Below are 25,426 nucleotides of genomic sequence, written 5' to 3' on the forward strand. Positions count from 1 at the left end.
CTTCAGACGCCGCAGGATACTGAGCGTAGTAATGGGCTTGAGGAGAGTGGCCACTCCAGGCTGATGCTGTGAAGTGAGAGGTTCAGGAGTGTTTGTATGGCACTTCTCCAAGGGCAGGAAATGGGAGCTGATGGATCCGAGGTCTGATGGCCCTGGGGCCAACTTCTGTAAGCCTTTGAGGGCTTCAGGGGCTGACTTTCACATCAGTCTGTGCTCAAGACTACGGTTGGTCTGCTCAACACATTCATTCATTCATTCATTCATTCATTTATGGCTGTGTTGGGTCTTTGTTGCTGCGCGTGGGCTTGCTCAAAGCTGCGGCGGGCGGGGGCTGCTCTTCATTGTGGTGCGCGGGCTTCTCATTGCGGTGTCTTCTCTTGTTGCAGAGCACGGGCTCTAGGCACGCGGGCTTCAAGTAGTTGTGACACATGGACTCAGTAGTTGTGGCTCGTGGGCTGTGGAGCGCAGGCTCAGTAGTTGTGGCACACGGGCTTAGTTGCTCTGTGGCGTGTGCGATCTTCCCGGACCAGGGCTCGAACCCGTGTCCCCTGCATTGGCAGGGGGATTCTTAACCACTGCACCACCAGGGAAGTCCTGCTCAGCACATTTAAAAAGAGGAAGCTAGGATTTGGGAACCTGGATGTTATTGCCATTTTTCAAATTTTTATTTGCAATATATGTTGAGTGAGAAAAATACATAAATGATATGTGAGGTCCACAGATGTTGTACAAAGATAGAACATTGTTCGTTAGAAACTAAGGAAAATCTAAGCTATACAAAGCCTGTAGCAGAGAAACAGCTTCGACCCTTTGAAACATGTCTCAAAATGATAAGCTATATCAGAACAACTCATGTAAGTTTTATAAGAATTTTTTAGTGTGAAAAAGGGAAGAAAAATTAGAAAATTAAGCCCAGTGAAAGACTTTGATTATGTAGAAATCTGGAAACTCTGGGGAAAAAATAGACTAAGATAGCTCAAGCAGTTCTGCACCAGTGGGATATACCATCCTGGTGGTACTGATGTGTTTATCATCCTGTGGAATGTGTTGAGTGTCGTGAAAAGATGCCTCATTTACCTGTAACTAGCATTGGTAAAGGTAGGATTGTTCACTGTTTAATGTTTAAGTGGTAAGAAAGAGCGGCATGCTTATGATGTAGTGTGGTATAGAAGCCAGGGATGTAAACATTTCACTGTGCCCAGGGCAGCCCTCACAGCAAAGGCCAAAGGTCAGTATTGCCAAGGTTTAGAAACCCTGATCTGATACACAGAATAAAAGAGTAAGGCATCTGTATCTCTTTGTGTTTCTCAGTTATCTGTGATTTTCAAATGACCTGCAGTGAAGAACAGTATTTTTAATTTCCAATCCTTTGTGGACCTAACTTTTGTAAAATGCAATGAAAATTTCATGGCAGTGTCAAATTGCTGTAATAATTACTGAATACTTTCAATTTCTGTACTCCTCATGGATGAAAAGCAAAGTGTTTACAGATCAGCGCCAATCTGGACATTTTAAGTAACACTACTTTGGAGCTTTTGTCTCTGAATATTCTGTAATAAACTGGTGTAATTTTTGAAATTAAAAGAGGTTTAAAAAGTTTTGTGTAGTATTTATGACAGTTTGGCAACAGGAACTGCTTGATGGAAAACAAATGTGAAATTTGTTGAAACTTCCACAGTTAACAATCCCTGTTTTGGTTTTTATATCACCATATCTAGAGAACATGTGTAAGTTTAGGACAAAGGTGTTTGGTCATTTGCCAGCACTCGGCCACCCCATAATCCCAGACCCCAGGCTGATAGCCTCAGCACTGCTTCTGTGGACCCCTGAGACAGCCTCAGTCTTTCTTAATGCCATACTGATGGAAGCCACTACCATTTTAAGGGCGTCAGTATCAGATATGAAACCTACTTATCCTGAATTAAGTTCAGAAGGCCTTTTGAGTATAATACCTTGATTGTCTTTAACCTTTTATTTTCTGATTTTTCTTTTTACAGCCTTTCTGATTTATCAACGTTATTACAAATCTCAAATCAAAGATTTTTCATGTGCTGGTCTCATCTCATGTGTACTATTCAAAATCTTAGTCATGGTAAAAGAAATTCATATCTTCATTGTATTTTATTACCATAGTTGCTGTGACAAAGATATATCTTTAGCTGAAACAGAAATTATAGTAAAAGCAACCATTGGTCTAGGGAAGAAAGAAAAATCAAGCGACTGTAAAGGTTCATGTTTGTCAGAAGTAGTCTTTGAGGAGCTGTGATTCATTTGTCTATAGCTTCTTAGTTTCTTTTATTCATTCGTTTCACAAATATTTATTAACCACCATCTACGTGTCCATCAGGCGCTATTCTCGATGACTGAGATCCATCAGAAGAAAACAGGCAAAACCTTCTGCCCCTGCCTGGAGCTTGCGTGGAATTTTTTCTTAGCAACCTAAACACTCATAAAGGTCTCTAGTTTTAACAGCACAGAAATAGAATGTCGCATGGGTTTCCCTTATGTCAGCTGTGAAGTTAAACAATAATGTTGCAGGAAGTGTGTACGAGGTAAAAATCACAAAATCAGTCTTTCTAGACTGTGCATCCTCTTTCTTTAAAGCTGGGATCTCTACTACCTCGTAGGCGTATAGCCAGTATAAAATGTGAAAAAGAATGCAAAAACATGGTGAAAAATGTAAATTATTATATATAATCAGACTTTTTTTTTAATCAGAAACCCTAATGATGAAAAATATAGATCTATCCGGATTGGAAACACAACTTTTTCTACTAGACTCTTGCCTGTCAGAGGAGCTGTTGAATGTTTATTTGAAATGGGCTTTGAAGAGGTAAGTATGTTCACCGTTTCTTCTCTGCAGTTCATGTACAGAGCATTCATTATAATGTTGATAGATAATTTCTAATAAGAATATTTTTATTGATTCATTTTGGAAAACTGTGGAACTAGTTATTTCTTCACTTACTCTACATTGAAAAGTCACAGTCCATATGCTTTAAATTCACAGTAAAATATAACAACTCTCCCACAGGGAGAATTCTTACAATCTCAGTCCTTTAGAATAGGGAGGTCAGGCATGCAGCCCAAGGACTAAATTGTGGTTCTCTTTAGACTTTTAGCAAAAACCTGCTATGTGAGCAAACATGAATTGCTGATGGGGGTCCAACCACCTGTCTCCAGTAAGAAATGAGAAGAGTAAAAACAGAAAAGTTGAGTTTAGTTACCACGCATAAGGGTTCCCTTCCTTGACAGGAGAAAAGAATCTCAGTGGGTTTTTTTGTTTTTAGGTCAAAAGAAAAGCTTGGTGTTTCCATGTTGTGGAATCTTGTGGCATAGTTTAATTTTATGACACAATGAAAGTAGCTTTCAAGATGATGAGTTTTCTTTATGCATATATGCTTAACCATTTCTAGTTTATGGAATACTGAGAGAAGTCCAGCCAGGTTCTAGAGGCCAAGCAATCAGTAGCAGTCAACTGGCAAGGCCGTAGCAGCTGTTAAGGAGATATGCTGAGTTGCTCTGGGATGTACTTTCCTCCCCGCCTCTCTGCTTCCCTCCCCTGGTTCTGTTTCAGGCCTTGGGAATATAGTGGTGAACTAGTTAGATAAGAGCTCCCATCTCACGTGGAGCTTGCATTCCTGAAGGTTAGACAGACGGTAGGTGTGAAAGCAAAGATGAGCACGAAGAAGAAAATAAGGCATGGAAAGAACATCATAAGCAACTGTAGTGATGGGCAGCTGTGTAAGGACGAGCGCTCAGGGGAGGCCCCTGAGGAGATCATGTTTGAGCTGGGACCTGAGTGATGAGAAGCAATTCAAATACCTGACGCCCTCAGGTGAGGGTTTTTCAGGCACAAAGATCCACACGTGTGGAGGATCTCTAGCAGGAGTAGCCTTGGCACAGAAAGTGGCCACAGAGGCAGGCCTGGGGTTTGGGGAACTGCGGTAAAGATTGGACTTTATGACGAGTGGGATGGGAAGCCATTGAAAGGTTTTAAGCAGGGAAGAGTATTTTTGAAGATTGCTCTGGCTGTTGGAAAGAGAATATCCTGGATGTTCTGGGTGGGGGCAAGGGGTAAAGCAGTGAGGCTGGTTATAAAGCTTATCACGTTAGTCTCGATGAGAAATGGTAGTGGTTTGTCTAGATTCCATGAGGACAGGCTTTGTGTCTGTGTTGCTCCCCGTGTGCTGGCTGCTGGGAAAGGAGCAGAGCAGGTGGGCACCCAGTAAATATTTGTGGAAGTAAAGACCGACAGCAGTGGAGATGGGGGAGTAGTGGGATCCAGGATTTCTTTTTTTTTTTTTTTTTTTTTTGCGGTACGCGGGCCTCTCACTGCTGTGGCCTCTCCCGTCGTGGAGCACAGGCTCCGGACGCGCAGGCTCAGCGGCCATGGCTCACGGGCCCAGCCACTCCGCAGCATGTGGGATCCTCCCAGACCGGGGCACGAACCCGCGTCCCCCTCATCGGCAGGCGGACTCTCAACCACCGCGCCACCAGGGAAGCCCCAGGATTTCTTTTTGAAGCAGTCTGTGGGACTTGCCGATGAACTAGATGTGGAATGTAAGGGAAAGGAAGGAATCAGGGTGACGTCTGGGTTTTGGTTTGAGCAACTGAGTGGATGGGAGTACCATTCATCGAGGTTGAAAAATCTTGGAGAGTAGCAGGTAGCAGGGGAGAAAAAAATGACCCATCTTTTGGATAATTATAACTGATATACTGTTAAATATTCAAGTAGAGGTGTCAAGGAGAGAGTTGGATATATGAGTCTTTGATGATTCAAAAGGAGAGGCCAGGGTGGAGGTATAAATTATGGTGTCATCTGCTTGTAGTTGCTCACAGACATCTGAACCTAAAGAATTTAAAACTATAGATGGGGAAAATTGAGAACATTGATGAATTTGTTCAAGGAAATGCAGATTTTTGAGAGTCAAATGACAGGAAAATTAAGTAAATGACACCTGGAGACTGTTGAAGTGTTTCAGTTTCTCATCGTTTCTCACTGTTGAAGTGTCACAGATTTGGTGGAATCATATTTATCTTTCATTCAGCAAATACTTGAGTGCCAGGAGGGATGACCAACCGCTCTAGTTTGCCAGAGACTGTCCTGGTTTTAGCAGTGAAAGTCCAGCCCCGCAGAAAAACCCTCAGTCCCAGGCAGACTTGGAAGTTGGTCACGCCAGTGCCAGGTAACAAGCCAAATTGAGACTTGCGGTAGTATTTGATGCAAGTAGAGTCACAATTTCAGAAAAGATGATCATGCTTTAAGACTAATTTATACTTAGAGTTTCTGGCTGGCTTTGGACTTCACACGGTAGGAAGTAAATGTTTTATCAGTGTTAGCCAACGGAGCTGAGACTGAACTCTACCACCAGAAAGAAACTTGGTGGGCTTTGAGATGAAGTAGGAATCCAAGACCTATCCTGAAATTTTCAGTTGCACATTAAAATCCTGGACACCTTTGCGCCCACTTGTCCCTGAGGCTGCATTCTTGTTTATGAAAGTTCTGAGGAGGAGGTTGAGAAAGATTGGGATTCAAATGGTCGTGTGACCCATCAGGCTGGCTTAGTGGAGTAGTTCTTGCTGGGAGCTGCCCCCACCCTCGGGGAGGATGGGGGATCAAGGGCCGTAGTTTTGGTTGTCTTGGTGACTGGAAGATGTCACCAGCATTTAGCGAGCAGGGACGGGGTTGACTCACATCTGGCAGTGAGAACTGTCTCACCAAGAACGCGTTGAGAAACATAGATTTTGTTAAATACTAGAATCCTCGTTGGTTTCTTAAAATGTTATTGGGTCTAGTGCATTAAGCCTGTAGTTTTGTCCTTTTATGAAAATACAGTGCTGTCGATTAAACTTTTTCGTACAGACACTTCAGTCATGATCATACATTCTTTTAGGACTGGTCCTGAAAAGATGGAAGGGAAGGGAGCAGCCTCTGTCTCACCGGGGCCCTCTCTGGAGTGTGGACCAGACAGACCCACATGGCTGTCAGGCTCTCCCGCCTCCGGCCACGGTGTCGTGTACCTTCCTCAGTGCCGCTCCATTCACAGTGTGAGATCAGAGGCCTCCATGCTTGGTTTTAACCCAGGAGTCTGGTTTCTCTTCCCAGAGCTCATCATAGATAGGAAGTGGTTCCTTTCTCCTGTTGGAAAATTCACTGCGTTCCAATTTGTGCCAGTCATTGTGTATGTAATCATCACAACTGTAGAAATGCTTTTTGCTCAACCCTTCAAGCTATTTGTACAGGCTTGTGGGTTTTGATCTCTGTTCAGTCTCAGGTGGAATCAGTTATAGCATAGCGATTAAGGTCATGCAGTTTGAATCCTTGCTCTGACGGTTGGTAGCGTCAGGCAGGTAGGTTATTTAACTTCTCTGAGGCTTCATATTTCCATATGAAAAGCGGGGATAAACCCAATACCTACCTTTCAAGGTGGTTGTTAAGAATTCTTCAGATAATGTGGGTAAAGTGCTTCTTAGCACGGTACCTAGAAACACATAAATGCAGTAAATGGTAGTAGTCTTTTTTTACAGCTGTTTTGGGTAATACATGGAGATTGCTGGCCTCTTCCGCTTTTTCAAAAGGATTCACGTGGAATTGATTTTCATGTCGTGGTGGAGTAATGTCTTGGTCAGTTGATTCCTGTAGATCTGCCATCACCAGGGAAATAAGGTCATTCTCAGTTGTGGAGTTGAATTTAAATGCTCACAATCTACAGGTTGGTCCACTGCATATTGTAACAACTGTGTTATCTCATCTGCAGTTGGTGGAATTACTGTTTTAGCATTGTTGCTTCTCAACCCTTAAACCTTGATGGAATATATTTTCATTTCACTTTTTTGTTTGTTTTGTAATTTACTGTTTTACATTGTGAGCTTTGTTGTAATGTTTACTGTACCTCAGAGCGCTCTGACTATATTATGTGGATTCATTAAATGAATCACTTCTTAAAGAATCAGGTTTTTATTGTTTGATGGTCTGTTTTTGTTTGGACCACCTTTGTATTACTAAATAGCAATAGTTTTTCCATAGTTTTGAATTGACCCTCAGGATGTAATTTTTGTTATCTTGGAAGAATTTGAACTCCATACACAGACTTCTAGTCATGTAGCTTTTCTTAAAGACTTGAGTTTAGAAGATTCAAAGGTTGTTATATAACTTCTTACTGGTTTTATGTGACCAGTGATCATTTTGAATGGCTGTATCTATAGTATCATTATTTCATAGGGAATTTCATGGAGAATAGTTGTATCATATACTATTGCAGAGAAGATAGGAATGTTCATTTTTGCATCTCTTAGGAGGCTTTCTGACTCATTACAGTGTTTCTAAAAGGTAAAGTATTTTTCTGAAGGTCTTTTGAACAAATAAAACAGGCTAAACATTTTATGCTAACAAGGAGACATATTTTCTTAATTTTCTAGTATACCTTTGCCTGTATTTTTTTAAAAAGTGCCAAAATGGTAAGAAAAGAGAAAGATTGTTAAAATATGATGTGTTCTGTAGTATTGGCTCCATTTTATATATACTGTGTAAGAATGACTGTCAGTATAAAGCAAAGGTTAAAATTTTCCCTAATTTTATAAATTCCAGGGAGAAACCCATCTTATCTTTCCTAAAAAAGCTTCAGTGGAGCAGCTGCAAAAAATTCGTGACCTGATTGCCATAGAGAGAAGTAGCAGATTGGATGGATCAGATAAGAGCCACAAAGCAGAATTATCTCAGCAACTTGCAGCCAGCACCCAGCTTCCTACAGCACAGCCTTCTAGTCCTAATGGGTTAACCCAGCATCCAGGGAACAGTGAAGGGCAGTCATCAAATCCACCGTCCGCTCCAATGGTAATGTGAGAATTAAACCTTCCTTGACTGCTCCTTTCAAAGTGTTGATATAGCAAAAGCTTTAAAATAGGACTTATTCCAGAATTTATGTCTCAGTCATTCTTGGTTCTTAGAGTTCTAATACATTCAGATTTCCTGAGCTCTTTTAAAAAATTGTCAGATCTGTAACAAAAGTGGGGAAATGGCTGTCTTTTATTTGGACTTTTAAACGTTAACTTGTGGCTTATTGTTTCTGAGGCAGCCAGGGTTTTATTTAATTTATCATTTGTAAATGTACCTGTTGCCGTGGCACTTAAACCAGTTGCACAGATTAGCGTATGTCTTTAACCTAGAAAAAGTAAAGGACTTGCTAGACAGATGTGCGGCCATCAAGTAAGATTTCCTCTATTGCTTTGACACTTCTGATGTAATACCTGCTGCTCTCTGCCATGGAATTATTAATTCTAACAACCTACCATTATCAGCACCTCAATTCAATAAAAAATGGGCTTCTTTAGGCTTAAGGTAAATAGTCATTAATTTACTGATAGTGGTGTTAGCATATACATATATACTTCTGAAGAACTGAAGTCAAATTACTGATGTCTAACAGGCATTCTCGGTATACTTAAATGACCTTATTTAATAGGAAATTACCCTGTTTACAAAAAAATCCCTTTTAATAAAGGTCCTTAAGCATTTTACTCCTAAATTTTCACTGTCAGAAAAATTTTCATGGCTTTTCTATAGTAATTTTATCAGTAGGCAGCTTAAACTCATGTCCTCTTTTAATTTTGGTGAAACACCTGGTTGCTCTCCTCCATACACTGGAACTCTACATCTAGAGTCAGTTGTTAAATCTACCCTTAATTTTCTCCAGCTGAATAATTGGAGAGCCTTTTACCTAACCTCCCTGGTAGTCAGATGATGGGCAGTCATTCCTTAGTGTAGGCTGGGAATACCCTAAGCTTATCTTTAAAAAATAAAGAATTGCAGATGGTAGGGGCTGGCAGGGGAAGAGAGAGTGTCTGTCCTTTTGAATAATAATTCTTATTTATTTATTTATTTATTCATTCATTCATGTATTTATTGGCTGCGTTGGGTCTTCATTGCTGCACGTGGGCTTTCTCTAGTTGTGGAGAACGGGGGCTACTCTTCCTTGCAGCGCAGAGGCTTCTCGTTGTGGAGCGCGGGCTGTAGGTGCACGGGCTTCAGTAGTTGTGGCACGTGGGCTTAAGTAGTTGTGGCACGTGGGCTTAAGTAGTTGTGGCTCACGGGCTCTAGAGCTCAGGCTCAGTAGTTGTGGCACACGGGCTTAGTTGCTCTGCGGCATGTGGGATCTTCCCAGACCAGGGCTCGAACCCGTGTCCCCTGCATCGGCAGGCGGATTCTTAACCACTGTGCTACCAGGGAAGCCCCTGAATAATAATTCTTGATGAGTGGTTTCCCAGATTTTTGTGGAGGGTTAACTCTTCTAAAACATATTCTTTTGTGCCTCAGTTGACTTAGGTTAATGTTTAAGTCTTTAAAATATTTCTCCTCTCATTAGCTTCAGAGCTAATGTTTGTTTATACTAATAAACACAGCTATTGTTTATGAATGCTTCCAAGAAACTGTTACTGGATACTATTGGATCAACTAGTAATGATATTAAGTGGCCGTGGGCATCAGATAAGAGCATATGTGAAAGCTTAATAAACTGTAAAGGACTTAAAGGTTTGCTCTTGGTAACAGTAATTCTTTCTGTAAAGTATCTCAGCTGCTTCATTCAGAACAAAGTTACCACAGAGTAACAGAAAAGTGGGACTACTTAACTCTACTGGGACAGAATAGTAACTCTAGCCAGTCCAGTCCTTAGGACACTGGTTTCCACTCTTTTTTGATTGTACATCTTACCAGTGATAAAATGTTGAATGCATAACCCAGTAAGTGTCTATTTACTTATGAGTTACATACTTCTATGGGTATGTGTTAACGTACCTTATACAGGACTCATGTACAGGATTAAAGCGTGTCATTACACCTCTGGGTAACAGGTCTTCATCAGTTTTGCAGTTAAGGCTGATACAGGGGCTTCCCTGGTGGCGCAGTGGTTAAGAATCGCCTGCCAGTGCAGGGGACACGGATTCGAGCCCTGGTCCGGGAAGATCCCACATGCCATGGAGCACCTAAGCCCGTGCACCACAACTACTGAGCCTGCGCTCTGGAGCCCACGAGCCACAACTGCTGAGCCTGCGATCCACAACTACAGAAGCCCGCATGTCACAGCTACTGAAGCCCGTGCTCCGCAGCAAGAGAAGCCACCACAATGAACCTGTGTCCCCTGCGTTGGCAGGCGGATTCTTAACCACTACACCACCAGGGAAGCCCCTCGGTTATAGTTTGAGGTCTTTAATTACTTACCAGAAAGGGCCTGGATACTACACTAAAAACAAATTGTCATCCTATTGTCAAAGCGAATTTAGAGTTTAGAAGAAAACAAACTTTCGCAAACACATATGCTCTTAGAAGGCTACTGTATATTAACTCTTAACTTCTTGAGTCCCTGGGACGAAGTATCTTTTTCTGTATTCCTTAAGGGAGTTGGGAGAAATTAGAATGAATCTTGTTTTTTATAGCCAACTCCTGGTTTCATGGATCACTGAAGTACACATTTTTAAAAAGTATTTTGTTATTTAAGCTTTTATCACCATTAATTGCTGTATTACAGAGTTTGACAATTATGTTCTCCTCCCTTTCTCATTTTGAGCGGGGATACTGAGAATTAAAATGGACCAAGTAAAGCAGCAGGAGAGAGATTAACAAAGCATGTAACTGCATATAAACTAGACAAATCCTGAGCACTGTTGAGTGTCACACCTAATATATTTCTTTGGTTGAAACTGTCTCAAGTAAAATTTGGAAATATAAGACAAGGTGATAGACATTGATGTTGAAGTTGCCAGTAAGTTTTTCCCTTAAGATATAAAGTACTGGAATATACCGGTGCTCAATAAACGGTGATGTAGTTAGAAATTTATTTTGCTGCTTTTTCTGGATATTTTATGTAAATGAATGATACATTACATAGTCTTTTGCTTCTGGCTTCTTTTACTTTGTATGTTTTTGAGGTTTATCCATATTGCAGGATGTATTAGTAGTTTTTTCCTTTTTATTGCTGAATAGCATTCCATGGCGGACATTTGGGTTTGCCATGTTTGCTTGTTATGGACAATGCTGCTATGAATGTCCACATACCAGGCTTTGTGTGGGCAGATGTTTTCATTTCTCTTGGGTAGATTCCTAGAAGTGGAACCACTGGGTTGTATGACAAGTTTATGTTTATTGCTTTAAGAAATTGCAAGCTGTTTTCCAGAGCTGTTGCACCTTTTTACATTCTAACCAGCAGAGTGTGAAGGTTCCGATTTCTCAGTATTCTCATTGATAATTGTTAATGTCTTTTTTATTATAGCCATTTTAGTCGATGTTAAGTAGTATCTCATTGTGGCTTTAATTTGTATTTTCCTAATGACCAAACTGATTTCTTAAATTTGCTGGTTATACATGCTGAGTATTTAGTGTTCTTATATGAAATAACTTCCTGATAACCCTTTATATATTTTTATGCCCTTTGCCTTCCAAAAGCAGGTTCAAAACAGCAAAGACAGTTTTTCAAAGACTGAGCCTCAGAGTGTTAGAAGCATTGTTTCCAATTTTGCAACTTTATCTAGGTTGAAAGCATGTGACTCTTGACGTATGATTTGCTTAAAATAAGTCTTTGGCAGCTTATTGCACAGTCTAATGTACGCTTTTATTTGATATGTGACTGCTTTTAGAATGTGTATGAAGTTGTTGAGGACTTTGCATCAACACTTTTATGACTCTAGAAATTATTGCCCATTGTGTATATGACTATATATGTATCTGTTTAAAAGAATTATCATTTGAGATTATATTAGTGAAATTATAAAAATAATATTAGATAATGATAAATAACAAAATTAGTTGATTTTTTAAATGAAGATATATATTTTTTTATTGTTTTAAATTTAACTTATTTTATATTGGAGTATAGTTGATTTACAGTGTTGTGTTAGTTTCGGGTGTGTAGTGAAGTGGTTCAGTTATACGTATACATGTATCAATTCTTTTTTAGGTTCTTTTCCCATATAGGTTATTATAGAACATTGAGTAGAGTTCCTTGTACTATATAGTAGGTCCTTGTTGATTACCTGTTTTATATATAGTAGTGTGTATATGTTAATCCCAAACTCCTAATTTATCCCTCTCCTAGACCTTTCCCCTTTGGTAACCATGTTTGTTTTTGAAGTCTGTGAGTCTGTTTCTGTTTTGTAAATAAGTTCATTTGTATCATCTTTTTAGATTCCACATAGAAGTGATATCATATGATATTTGTCTTTCTCTGTCTGACTTACTTGATCATCTCTAGGTCCATCCATGTTGCTGTAAATGGCATTATTTCATTCTTTATTGTGTCTGAGTGGTATTGTAGTGTGTGTGTGTGTGTGTGTGTGTGTGTGTGTGTATACACATCACATCTTTATTCATTCATCTGTTGATGGATATATTGGTTGTTTCCATGTCCTGGGAATTGTAAACAGTGCTGCAATGAACATTGGGGTGCATGTGTCTTTTCGAGTTATGGTTCTCTCTGGATATATGCCTAGGATGTGGGATTGCTGGGTCATATGTTAGTTCTATTTTTAGTTTTTTAAGGGACCGCCATACTGTTCTCCATAGTAATTGTATCAATTTACATTCCCACCAACAGTGTAGGAGGGTTCTCTTTTCTCCACACCCTCTCCAGCATTTATTGTTTGTAGACTTTTTGATGATGGCCATTCTGACCGGTGTGAGGTGATACCTCGTTGTAGTTTTGATTTGCATTCCTCTAATAATTAGCGATGTTGAGGATCTTTCCATGTGCTTTTTGGCCATCTGTATGTCTTCTTCAGAGAACTGTCTGTTTAGGGCTTCTGCACATTTTTTGATTGTGGTGGGTTTTTTTGGTTTTTTCTTTTTGACATTGAGCTGCATGAGCTATTTGTGTATTTTAGAGACTAATCCCTTGTCAGCTGCTTCATTTGCAAATATTTTCTCCCATTCTGTAGGTTGTCTTTTAATTTTGTTTATGGTTTCCTTTGCTGTGCAAAAGCTTTTAAGTTTAATTAGGTCCCATTTGTTTATTTTCTTTTTCTTTTCGTTACTCTAGGAGACAGATCCAAAAAGATATTTCTGCAATTTATATCAGACAACGTTCTGCCTATGTTTTCCTCACGAGTTTTATAGTATCCGGTCTTACATTTAGGCCTTCAATCCATTTTAACATTACTTCTGTGTATGATGTTAAAGAATGTTGTCATTTCATTCTTTTACATGTAGCTGTCCAGTTTTCCCAGCACAGCTTGTTGAAGAGGCTGTCTTTTCTCCATTGTATATTCTTGCCTCCATTGTCATAGATGTCTTTTGATGACTGGAGCTTTGTAGTATAGTCTGAAGTTAGGGAGCCTGATTCCTCCAGCCCTGTTTTTCTTTCTCAGGATTGTTTTGGCTATTCGGGGTCTTTGTGTCTCCATACAAATTTTAAGATTTTTTTTGTTCTAGTTCTATGAAAAATGCCATTGATAGTATGATAGGGATTACATTGAATCTATAGATTGCCTTGGTTAGTATAGTCACTTTGACAATATTGACTTTTCCAATCCAAGAACATAGTATATCTTTCCATCTGTTTGTGTCATCTTCCACTTCTTTCATCAGTATCTTATAGTTTTCTGAGTACAGGTCTTTTGCCTCCTTAAGTTTATTCCTAGGTATTTTATTTTTTTTGATGTGATGGTAAATGGGATTGCTTGTTTAATTGCTCTTTCTGATCTTTCACTGTTAGTGTATAGAAACAACAGATTTCTGTGTATTAACTTTGTATCGTGCAACTTTACTGAATTAATTGATGAGCTCTCGTAGTTTTCTGGTGGCATCTTTAGGATTTTCTATGTATACAATCTTGTCATCTTCAAACAGTGACAGTTTTACTTCTTCTTTTCCAATTTGGATTCCTTTTATTTCTTTTTTTTCTCTGATTGCTGTGGCTAGGACTTCCAAAACTATGTTAAATAACAGTGGCAAGAGTGGACATCCTTGTCTCGTTCCTGATCTTAGAGTAAATGCTTTCAGCCTTTCACCGTTGAGTATGATGTTAGCTGTAGGTTTGTCATATATGGCCTTTATTATGTTGAGGTAGTTTCCCTCTGTGCCCACTTTGTGGAGAGTTTTTATCATAAATGGGTGTTGAATTTTGTCAAAAGCTTTTTCTGCATCTATTGAGATGATGATATGGATTTTATTCTTCATTTTGTTGATATGGTGTATCACACTGATTGGTTTGCAGATATTGAAGAATCCTTGTACTCCTGGGATAAATCACACTTGATCATGGTGTATGCTTCTTTTAATGTGTTGTTGGATTTGGTTTGCTAGCATTTTGTTAAGAATTTTTGCATCTATGTTCATTAGAGATGCTGGCCTGTAATTTAATTTTTCTGGTGGTGTCTTTGTCTGGTTTGGGTATCAGGGTGATGGTGGCCTCATAGAATGAGTTTGGCAGTGTTCCTTCCTCTGCAATATTTTGGAATAGTTTCAGAAGGACAGGTGTTAACTCTTCTCTAAATGTTTGATAGGGTTCGCCTGTGAAGCCATCTGGTACTGGACTTTTGTTTGTTGGAAGATTTTTAATCCCAGTTTCAATTTCAGTGCTTGTGACTGGTCTGTTCATATTTTCTATTTCTTCCTGGTTCGCTCTTGGAAGATTGTTCCTGTCTAAGAATTTGTCCATTTCTTCTAGGTTGTTCATTTTATTGGCATAGAGTTGCTTGTAGTAGTCTCTTATGATCCTTTGTATTTCTGTGGTGTCAGTTGTAACTTCTTTTTCATTTCTAATTTTGTTGATTGAGCCCTTTTCCCTTTTTTTCCTTCACGAGTCTGGCTAAAGGTTTATCGATTCTGTTTATCTTTTCAAGGAACCAACTGTTACTTTCATTGACATTTTATGTTGTTTTCTTCATCTCTATTTCATTAATTTCTTCTCTGAACTTTATGATTTCTTTTCTTCTACTAACTTTGGGTTTTGTTTGCTCTTCTTTCTCTAGTTGCTTTAGGTGTATGTTTAGGTTGTTTCTTTGAGGTTTTTCTTGTTTGCTGAGGTAAGATTGTATTGCTGTAAACTTCCCTCTTAGAACTGCTTTTGCCAGGTCCCATAGGTTTTGAATCGTCGTGTTTCATTTTCATTTGTCTCTAGTTATTTTTCGATTTCTTCTTTGATTTCTTCATTGATCCATTGGTTGTTTAGTAACATATTGTTTAGCTTCCACGTGTATGTGTTTTTTTAGTTTTTTTCTCGTAGTTGATTTCTAATCTCATAGTGTTGTGGTCGGAAAAGATGCTTGATATGATTTCAGTTTTCTTAAATTTGCCGAGGTGTGCTTTGTGACCCAGCATGTGATCTATCCTGGAGAATGTTCCATGCATTTGAGAAGAATGTGTATTCTGCTTTTGAATGGAATGCTCTATAAGTATCAATTAAGTCCATTGGTCTAATGTGTCATTTAAGGCCTGTGTTTCCTTATTTTCTGTCTGGATGGTCTGTCCATTGCTGTAAGAGGGGTGTTAAAACCCCCACTGTTATTGTGTTACTGTTGATTTCTCCTTTTATGGCTGTTAGGGTTTGCCTTATGTATTGAGGTGCTCCTGTGTTGGGTGCATATATATTTACTTGATCATTATGTAGTGTCCTTCCTTATCTCTTGTAACACTCTTTATATTAAAGTCTATTTTGTCTGATATGAGTATTGCTACTCCAGCTTTCTTTTGATTTCCATTTGCATGGAATATCTTTTTCCATCCCCTCACTTTGTCTGTATGTGTCCTTAGATCTGAAGTTGGGTGTCTTGTAGACAGCATATATATGGGTTTTGTTTTTGTATCCATTCGGCCAGTCTGTTTTTTGGTTGGAGCAATTAATGCATTTACATTTAAGGTAATTATCAGTATGTATGTTCTTATTGCCATCTTGTTAATTGTCTTGGATTTGTTTTTGTAGGTTTTTTTCCTTCCCTTCCTCTTTTGTTCACTTCTCTTGTGACTTGATGCCTGTCATTAGTGTTGTTTGGATTGCTTTTTCTTTTTTGTGTGTGTATCTGTTGTGGATTTTTAGTTTGCTGTTACCATGAGGTTTTGATATAGCAATCTGTATACAAACACGATTGTTTTAAGTCGCTGGTCTTTTAATTTCCAATGCACTTCCAATATCCCGCATGTGTACTCTCCTCTTCTCACAATTGCTGGGTTTGATATCATATTTGTGTGTGGATGATTTCCTACCTTTACTCTATGTTTGCCTTTAATGGTGAGCTTTCCCATATGTAATTTTCTTGATTCTAGTTGTGGTCTTTTCTGCCTAGAGTAGTTTTTTAAAGATTTTTTTGTAAAGCTCTTTTCTTGGTGCTGAATTCTCTTAGCTTTTGCTTGTCGGTACAGCTTTCGCTTTCTTCATCGAATCTAAATGAGAGGCTTGATGGGTAGAGCATTCTTGGTTGTAGGTTCTTCCCTTGCCTCACTTTAAATATATCATGCCACTCCCTTCTGGCCTGCAGAGTTTCTGCTGAAAAAAATCAGCGGATAACTTTATGGGGATTCCCTTGTATGTTATTTGTTGCTTTTTCCTTGTTGCTTATAATATTTTTTTCTTTGTCTTTAATTTTTGTAAGTTTGCTTAATAAGTGTTTCGGTGTGTTCCTCCTTGAGTTTATCCTGTATGGGACTCTCTGCACTTCCTGGACTTGAGTGAGTGTTTCCTTTCTCACATTAGGGAAGTTTTCCGCTATAATCTCTTCAAGTATTTTCTCAGGCTCTTTCTTTCTCTCTTCTTCTGGGACCACTATAATGTGAATGTTGCTGTGTTTAATGTTGTCCCAGAGGTCTCCAAGACTGTCTTCATTTCTTTTCATTCTCTTTTCTTTATTCTGTTCCACAGCAGTGATTTCCACCAATTTGTCTTCCATCTAACTTATTCGTTCTTTTGCCTCATTTATTCTGCTATTGGTTCCTTTTAGTGTATTTTTCACTTCAGTTATTGTATTATTCATCTCTGTTCTTTAAATCTTCTAGCTCTTTGTTAAATATTTCTTGTATTGTCTCAGTCTGTGCCTCCATTCTTTTTCCAAGATCTTGGGTCATCTTTACCATTACTCTGAATTCTTTTTCAGGCAGATTGCATATTTCCACCTCACTTAGTTGTTCTTCTGGTGTTTTATCTTGTTCATTCATCTGAAACCTATTTCTCTGCCGTTTCATTTTGTCTAACTTGCTGTGTTTGTGGTCTGTTTCTCAGGCTGCAGGACTGTAATTCTTGGTTGTGGTGTCTGCCCCCTGGTGGGTAAGGTTTGGTCCAGGGGCTTGTGCAGGCTTCCTGGTGGGAGGGACTGGTGCCTGGCCACTGGTGGGTGGAGCTGGGTCTTGTCCCTCTGATGGGCAGGGCCATGTCAAGGGGTGTGTTTAGAGGTGTCTGTGTGCTCAGGACGTCTTTAGGCAGCCTGTCTGCTCATGGGTGGGGCTGTGTTCCCACCCTGTTGGTTGCTTCGACTGAGGTGTCCCAGCACTGGAGCCTACATGAGCCACAGCTGACCCCCGCCTCCCCAGGAGACCCTCCTAGACCCACAGGTAGGTCTGGCCCAGGCTGATACAATGTCACTGCTTTGCCCTGGGTCCCAGCGCATGTGAAGCCTTGTGTGCGCCCTCCAAGAGCAGATTCTCTGTTTCCCCCAGTCCTGTGGAGCTCCTGCGCTCAAGCCCTGCTGGCCTTCAAAGCCAAATGCTCTGGGGGCTCCTCCTCCTGATGTGAGACCCCCAGGCTGGGGAGCCTGACATGGGACTCAGAAGTCTCACTCCTGTGGGAGAACCTCTGCGAAATAATTATTTTCCAGTTTGTGGGTTGCCCCCCTGGTGGGTGTGGGATTCGATTACACAGCGAAAGCGCCCCTCCTACCGTCTCACTGTGGCTTCTTCTTTGTCTTTGGGTGTAGAATATCTTTTTTGGTAGGTTCCAGTCTTTTTCATCCATGGCTGTTCAGCAGTTGGTTGTTATTTTGCTGTTTTCCTGAGAGGAGATGAGCTCAGGTCCCTCTGCTCCACCATCTTGTCTCCTCTCTCTTCTGTTTATAATTTTAAATTGACACCAATTCTGCTTATTGTATGCAAAGCCCTTCTCTAGTCTCCACATCAGAGTCAAATTTGTTCCATCTTGAAGATGTTAAAGAGTTAAGTCAGAATTGCAGAACCTTCAAATGTAGACTTAAAACGGTAGGAGCCCAGCATGAAGAGCACTCGGGTTCAGCCTCCTGGCCGCCCTGGCGTCTTCTTCCCCTGGCTGTGCACCTCTGAGTTAGTCGATTTTTAAACTATTTAAATCTCATAAGACAACTTCTTAGTCTGGATCTATATGCAAACTTTGTAAGAGGAGAAATCTCCTCCTTGTCTCCCTTGGACACAAGATTTAAATGTTCAATTTCTTGTTCGTGAACCATTCCTAAAAGTAACATATATTTACATACTTTCAACAGGCAATTATGACACATATTTACATTGGCATTCTTAATATCCTTTAGAAATGATGATGTGGTATATTTTGACATGAAGACAATTATTATGTGGTGAAAAAAAGGTAAACTAAGAATTCCAAAATTAAACAACATATGTTGTGTGTTTGTGTGTATTTCCATTTTTCTTATTAAAAACACACATACATAAATATGTTCATTTTTAAAAGGTCTGGAAAGCTGTACACAGATATCTTAGCTATAGTTTTCTCTGAGTGGTGAAATTATAGTGATTTCACATTATTTATACCATTCAGTATTTCCTGAAAACTTTCTGCAACATTTATTACTGTTACAAATAGAATAAAGCGGTTTTTGTAAGAAATGTTTATTGAAGTCACAAGTTGATTAAAACTGTCGTTAAAAATTTATTAAACATAACTTTTATGTTAAGAAAACAGGTTCTAAATTTAACAGCCATTGAAGCAAAGGGTTGTAAAAAGGTAGAAAGAGGGCTGGTGGGCTTGAGAAGCCTTGTCCTTGACTAAAGAAGTAAATTTGCTGATCCAAATTCCACTGCCTCTATCACTGCTTCTATTTTGTGTGATTTGACAAAAATACACATTGTACTTGTTTTCTTATAAAGAGTCTTAAATATCTCACATTAGAAACCAAATAATTGGAATCCAGGTATGATTAGTGAAGAAAAAAATCTTTTTTGCTCTAAAACAGATTTCACGTTTTAAACTCCCATTTGTATTCCAAATAACTTTTAACTCTTAAGCAATTAACTGTTGCCTCATCTACATTTACCCAGCTGCTATAATGGCCATGCAATCAGCAAACTTCTATTTTTATGCATTAGTTTTTTTTGGCACTGTGCTAATGAGTATTTAAAGAAATAAGGCAAAGAAAATAAACTTTATTCTTCAAGATTGAGTGCCATTAAAGACCACAGTGAAGGAGGTAATTTCCAGAGTGAAAAATGAAAATAAAAATTCTTTGGATGAGTTCTTACCCTCCCAGTAAATGAAAATCTGTGTGTAAAAATAAATAAATAAATAAATAACAACCGTAAGGGTCTCCTCTTTATAGGAATTCTTTCAAGTAAAAATGGAGACATCCCTGTTTGCTTGTTTGTTTGTTTCTGTGTCAGTTCTGGTAAAAAGCACACTCCTTCCTGCTGTGGATGCCCTGGGTTTCCCACCTTCAGGTCTGCCCCATCTCTTCTGTCATCTGTTAGTAGAGTAAATGTGTCTGCACCTACTAAAGGCCAGCCCGTCCTCTGTACCTGTGTTCCTCTCCTCTGTTCACCGTGGGATCGCAGATGGACTGTGCAGTCTTGACCTGCCCCTTTTCTTGGAGATTCTTCTCAGTGGCATTGAAACCTTGCTTTAGGCCAGTTTTCATCTAAGCTTGAACCATTGGCATCAGAATAACCTGGACAAACCCCAGACGGGCTGAGCCAGAAAGAGAGGGGGGAGCTTGGAAACCTGCATTCTTCCCAAGCAGATTAACGTTTATGAACCTCTTATGTAGCTCTTAGAAACAAGCCGTCACACAAGTATCCCTGGATCGTGCATTCCTGTATTTCTCACTTCCTCTTCACAGCAACTTTCAGGGAGAATCCCCAGTATGCATCCCTGCATCTGTACTCCTCATGTACTTGTCTCGCAGGTCTCCTCATTCTAACATGTGCCCCGTCAGTAAAACATTTCTGAGCATGTCCTCTCAATGTGTATTTATTTGTTTATAAATTATATACATATACTAGTATGCCAGTGTACTCGATACATTATAAAACAATGTAAAGAGGAGCTAGAAAATAAGTAACATTTTTAATTTAAAAAACGTATTAACACTATATCATTTCAAGAACGTAGACATGTCTTATTTTAAATACTCTTGATCATTTTGTTTGTCAGATCTCAGTAGATTGTGATTTTTTTTTTTTTGGCATTAAAATATGGCTGTTGAAGGGGCTCATACTAAAATAATAGATGGGTTAGCCCTGCCATTTTCTTCTTGTAACACTCCACATGTGCTTACATTGTAAGTATTAGCCTCAGTGCCTAGAGGTCTTTGAAATCTTTTTTAAGCCAGGTTGAGGGTTAAATTAGTTAAAACCGCATAGTATAATCTGTAAATCCACTGAACCAGGCACATTTGAACTGCAGAGGTTTGTAGCATCATGGGAGCAGAAGTAGGAGTGAGCGTGCCACTGTGAACCCCTCTACTTTGTGGGACTTTCTTCCCTCAGGATGGCTTCTGTAGCCTGGGAGGAAGCCACCATTGATCCAAATATTAAATATTATAATAAATTGCTTTACTTTTTGGACAAAAAAATAATAGAAGTTGTAATATTTTCTGTCCCTATCCCAGTGGACCACTTTGTACAGCTCCTTTGGGGCACCTGGCCCACTTCGGGACACCACTTATACCACTGAGTCTCTTAAAACTTGTTTTCCTTATTAACACTGTTACAAAACTTATTACTAAGATCATCAGTGATCTCCATGCTGCTAAATTTAATGGACCTTTTTCAGTTCATTTTTATTTGACCGTTCGTAGTTTTCAGCTCAGATGACCATTTCCTGGTGTTTCTCCTATTAGAAGTGGTTCAACCATTGACCCAGTTGCTCATATGTGAATCATTCCCACATATTTTTCTACTTTCCTAACTGCCCCCTGACCCCACGGTTCAGTCACTAGGATTTGTTGATTCTACTTCCTACATGTTTTTCGTATCCATTCACTATTCTACCACCTCTGTCCCCACGCTGGTTTAAGCCTCCGCTCCCTCAGAGTTCGGCAGTGGTCCCCCAGTGAGTCTTCTGAGGCCTGCTTTCTCCCCCCTACAGCTGGTGTCAGACTCAGAGAACACAAATCTGATCATTTTACTCCCTTGCTTAGGTCTCTTTAATAGCTTCCCATTACATTGGAAAGAGACAGGGAAGATCTAGATGCTTCCCCAGCCCGACTTCTTGCTCAGCTGTCTCGCACCATCATTTCCCCTGGGTGCTCTGTGCTCCAGACACACTGACCTTCTCTCTGATCCTTCACAGCATGTTAAGTGTGTCCCCCTGTGCAGACTCCCCGGCTACCTACACGTTGCTCCCTGTGACAGGAGTGGTCTTCTCCCTTCCCTGGTTACCAGCTGCTTCTCATCCTTCATATTTTACTGCAAATATCATTTCTCCAGGGAATTCTAGTTGTACAGTTACACTGTCCTCTGTGTTTGCTTTATAACTCTTACCGTACATATGAATAAACTGTCTAACCGTTATATCCCCCGTACCTAACAGGTAATAAAGGCTCCTTAAATATTTGAGTAAATTAGCATCATTGTAGCAATATTTGTTTCTGTGTCCACAGACTCCCTACTCTGTGAGGATAATGTCCTTGTCTGGTTTGGTCTCCATTATTTTTCCATCATCTAACACATATGCACACACACAAACATTTGTCGACTTCATGTGAAGATTCTCTCGTTTCTTGTTTAATGCCTTCTCCTTCAGACTGTAAAGCGATGATGTCTGTTTTGTGTACCCATGCCCAGTGCTTGATACAGTGCCTGACATTACAGTAAGTATTTGGTAATGGGTTTTATTTTTTAAATTAATCTATCTCTGCCTTTTAATAAACAGGTTAATCCATTCCTATTTACTGTAATTCTAATGTTTGAACTTACTTCTGACATCTTATTTTGTGTTGTCTGTGTCCTTCTTGTTTTTTTTTTTCTTTTTCTATTTTTGTTTAGATGGATCAAGTTTTCTTCCATTATTTTCCCTCTAAAAATTAGGAAGTTAAGTATCCTCCTTTTAGTCTTCTCATTATTCTCTTTAAATTTCTAATGCAGGTATTTACTTTGTATTTTTCTATCAACATCTTACAACAAGACAGGAACCTTAGAAAGGATTTACTCTTCTCCCTTCCCTGCCACCTTTCTTAGATTTTGCTTTTCAATTATCATTATTTATTTATAACAATCGGAACTTAAGTTTAACTAGTTTGTTTGGTTTTTATTTAACTCGCTCCTGCTCTTTTATCCCAGGTTCTACTCCTTGGAGTTCTATTTATTTACTTTGGCTATATTATATTTGGGGGGGACGATAACTTTTCTAATTTTTTAAAATAGGATTTGGGAGTGATATATTTTCTGCATTGTTACATATCAGAAAATGTGTTTATTTTGCCCTTCTATGTAATTAGTTTGCCTGGGTATGCGTCGTATGTTCTCATTTTCTCTCAGTATTTCAGAGATTTTACTCCATTGTTTCCAGTGAGATGTCTGATATCATTGAAGGCTTTTAGTATTTTGTTTTTAATCCTTTATACTGTCATGAAATGTCACTATTACATACCTGGTATAGTTTTTGTTTTTGTTTTCCCATTCACACTGGCTCTTTCTTCAGCTCTCAGAGATTTTCCATTATTTCTTTGAGAAGTTTTTTTTTCCATTTGTTTCTACTCTACTTTCTAGACTTCCTGTTAGCTGGATTTGGGAAGTTTGGGGGTTTATCCTCAGTGTCTATCTGTTCTTTTGTACTGCATCCTCAGAAAATGTCTCAACCTTCTAATTGATTGATCACTTAGCTGTGTTTGTTCTGCTGTTTGACACATCATCTGTGCTTCATTTCAGTGTTTACATTTTTAATTTCCAAGATCCATAGTTTTCTTTCTCTGACTCCAGTGTACTCTTGCATTTCTAAAGATAGACTTTTTTTTTTAGTCTTTTTCTGTATTTGCTGTCATTGCCACAGGGTTCCTTCTTCTGCTGTTGATTCTAGTGCATCTTCTCAACAATACGGGTTGTTGTAGATTCACAGGGGTCTGAGAGTCCCTGCTAGCCTATCTGTGAATACCGCATGTGGTTTCAGCCACTGTGGGGAGGGACAGGACATGCTGCCAGGTGGGCTTTGCCTGAGCAGCGCCTCTTCTGAGCCGGGGCACTCGTCTTTCCTTTTAGAAGTCTAAGCGTCCGCCCTCACTGCCCAGAGACACACTTTTTTGTTGACAGTGGTGACCAGAATGTCTAGCTGTTCCTCCCGTGGAGCCCAGCAGCCTTCCTCACGGTCACTCCAAGGCCCCTTCCTGCTCTGCGGGTCCTCAGGCTCCTCTCTCCTTGGGATTTTTTTTTTTTTTTCCCCCTTGGGATTATTTTGAGAACTTTTTCTTAGTTTTTGTAACCACTCTCTCTAGAGGGCCTATTGCCATTGTTTCTTCCTTTAGTCCATTTGCATCTGCCTTTCCTCTCAGGAATTCCTCCAAATTCCTGATCCCTTGAGAGTAGTCCTCAGTAGCTAATGCGCTATAAAGTTCTAAAAAAATTGTCGTTTACAGGGATTTGAAGTGGAAACAGCTGTCAGATGCATTGCTTAGAGTGCTGTCTTGTTCCAGGTGTGTGGTCAAGAGTTCAGCATATCCCTGCCTAAATATTTATATCCTCAGTAACATACTTTCAGATGAAAATATAGACGCGTCTTAGACTGTGATACAGATATGGCTGTCTCCTAATACTAATTTTGTAAAGGTTTTGGGTATAACTATTATATTTCAATGAATCCATGCATTCTTTATCTGTGAAATCATAGAACCTGTGTGTCTTTATTATGTTTAACATAGAACTGCTGTTATTATTTTTATAGCATATGGAGAAAAGCTAATTTCATTATTTTCTTTCTGTTAGGTTACTACTGGTGATTCGGTCATTCTAAAAGCCCTTCAGTCCAACATTCAGCATGTACTGGTCTATGAGAACCTTGCTGTCCAGGAGAAAGTACTGGCTTGTATTCCAGTCCAAGAACTAAAAAGGAGATCACAAGAAAAGTTATCTAGAGCTAGAAAATTGGATAAAGGTAGTGGCTTCACATAACCGTTCATTGCTAAATATGCATCGTTGCTAAATAAATGGGAATGCTGAAATGGTGCCTTTTGCTGTGTGCGTTGTAAATACGTAACCCAGTTCTATTCGGATTTTTAAGAAGTACAGTAGTATAATTTTTCATTGCATATACACCTCATGCACACTGGAATGTGTATTTGCAGTTTAATCATTGATATATGATTTTTTTTTCAGATATAGTAGATCTTTAGTCCATGGAATATATGATGGCATTATTAGAAGATTTTAATGTGAATTGGAGAAAAACCTTACTCAAAATTAATTCATGTGATTAGACCCCTGACTCCCTTTAATAGACAGTTACTGATAGAGTGTGGATATAGAAGCCAGCTACCTGGGTATAAATTCAGCTCTGACTCTTACTGAGCAAGTAGTTTAATCTCCTTACCTCAGTTTCTTCCTTTGAAAATAGGAATGATAATTTTAAGAGATAACTGAGATAGTACATGTAAATGGCTCAGAACAGTGCCTGCCACATTCATCAAGCAATAATTATTTGTTATTTTCATTAATGGTCTTCGGATTTTAGTTGTTAAATTTTTCCAACTTCAGCATTTTTACTTTGAGTTTTTATGTAATTGGTTTTTATCTGTTAAGTCATTTCTTAATACTGTCCTTTCTAGGGGGTTCTGTAGTATTTTTTTGGTGGTTGCCCTAGTTTACAGTAAACATTTTTTTCCAATTTAAAAAAAAATGTGTCTTATATTGGAGTATAGTTGATTGGTAATGTTGTGTTAGTTTCAGGTGTACAGCAAATTGATTTAGTTATACAGATACATGTATCTATTCTTTTTCAGATTCTTTTCCCATTCAGCTTATTGTAGAGTATTGAGTAGAGTTCCCTGTGCTACACAGTAGGTCCTTGTTTATCCATTTTATATATAGTGGTGTGTGTATGTCAATCCCAGACTCCCAGTTTATCCCTCCCCCTCCTTCAGAAGCATTATGCTGCTTCGTGTGTAGTGCAGACACGTTTCAACAGAGTGTCTCAATTCTTCCTTCCCATCCCTCGAGACTGCGGTCATTCATTTCACTTACCCAGACTCTAATCACTCAGTACATTGCTATTGTTATTATTTAAGCTGTTACTTTTTAGACTAAGTAAGAATGAGAAAA

General features: G+C 39.2%; 1 protein-coding gene across 2 annotated transcripts in view; it reads left to right on the forward strand.

Moving 5' to 3' along the window:
* The window catches only part of NGLY1 (N-glycanase 1), a 62,238-nt gene that overhangs the window by 11,707 nt on the left and 25,105 nt on the right, over window positions 1-25,426 (forward strand). For both annotated transcript variants that reach the window (XM_065876636.1, XM_065876637.1), the window contains exons 2-4: window positions 2,719-2,833; window positions 7,592-7,837; window positions 24,095-24,263. In XM_065876636.1, the coding sequence (XP_065732708.1) occupies window positions 2,719-2,833; window positions 7,592-7,837; window positions 24,095-24,263 (530 nt within the window). The remainder of the gene's footprint in view (window positions 1-2,718; window positions 2,834-7,591; window positions 7,838-24,094; window positions 24,264-25,426) is intronic.

The sequence above is a fragment of the Phocoena phocoena genome, chromosome 4, assembly GCF_963924675.1.
Source record: "Phocoena phocoena chromosome 4, mPhoPho1.1, whole genome shotgun sequence".
NCBI lineage: Eukaryota > Metazoa > Chordata > Mammalia > Artiodactyla > Phocoenidae > Phocoena > Phocoena phocoena.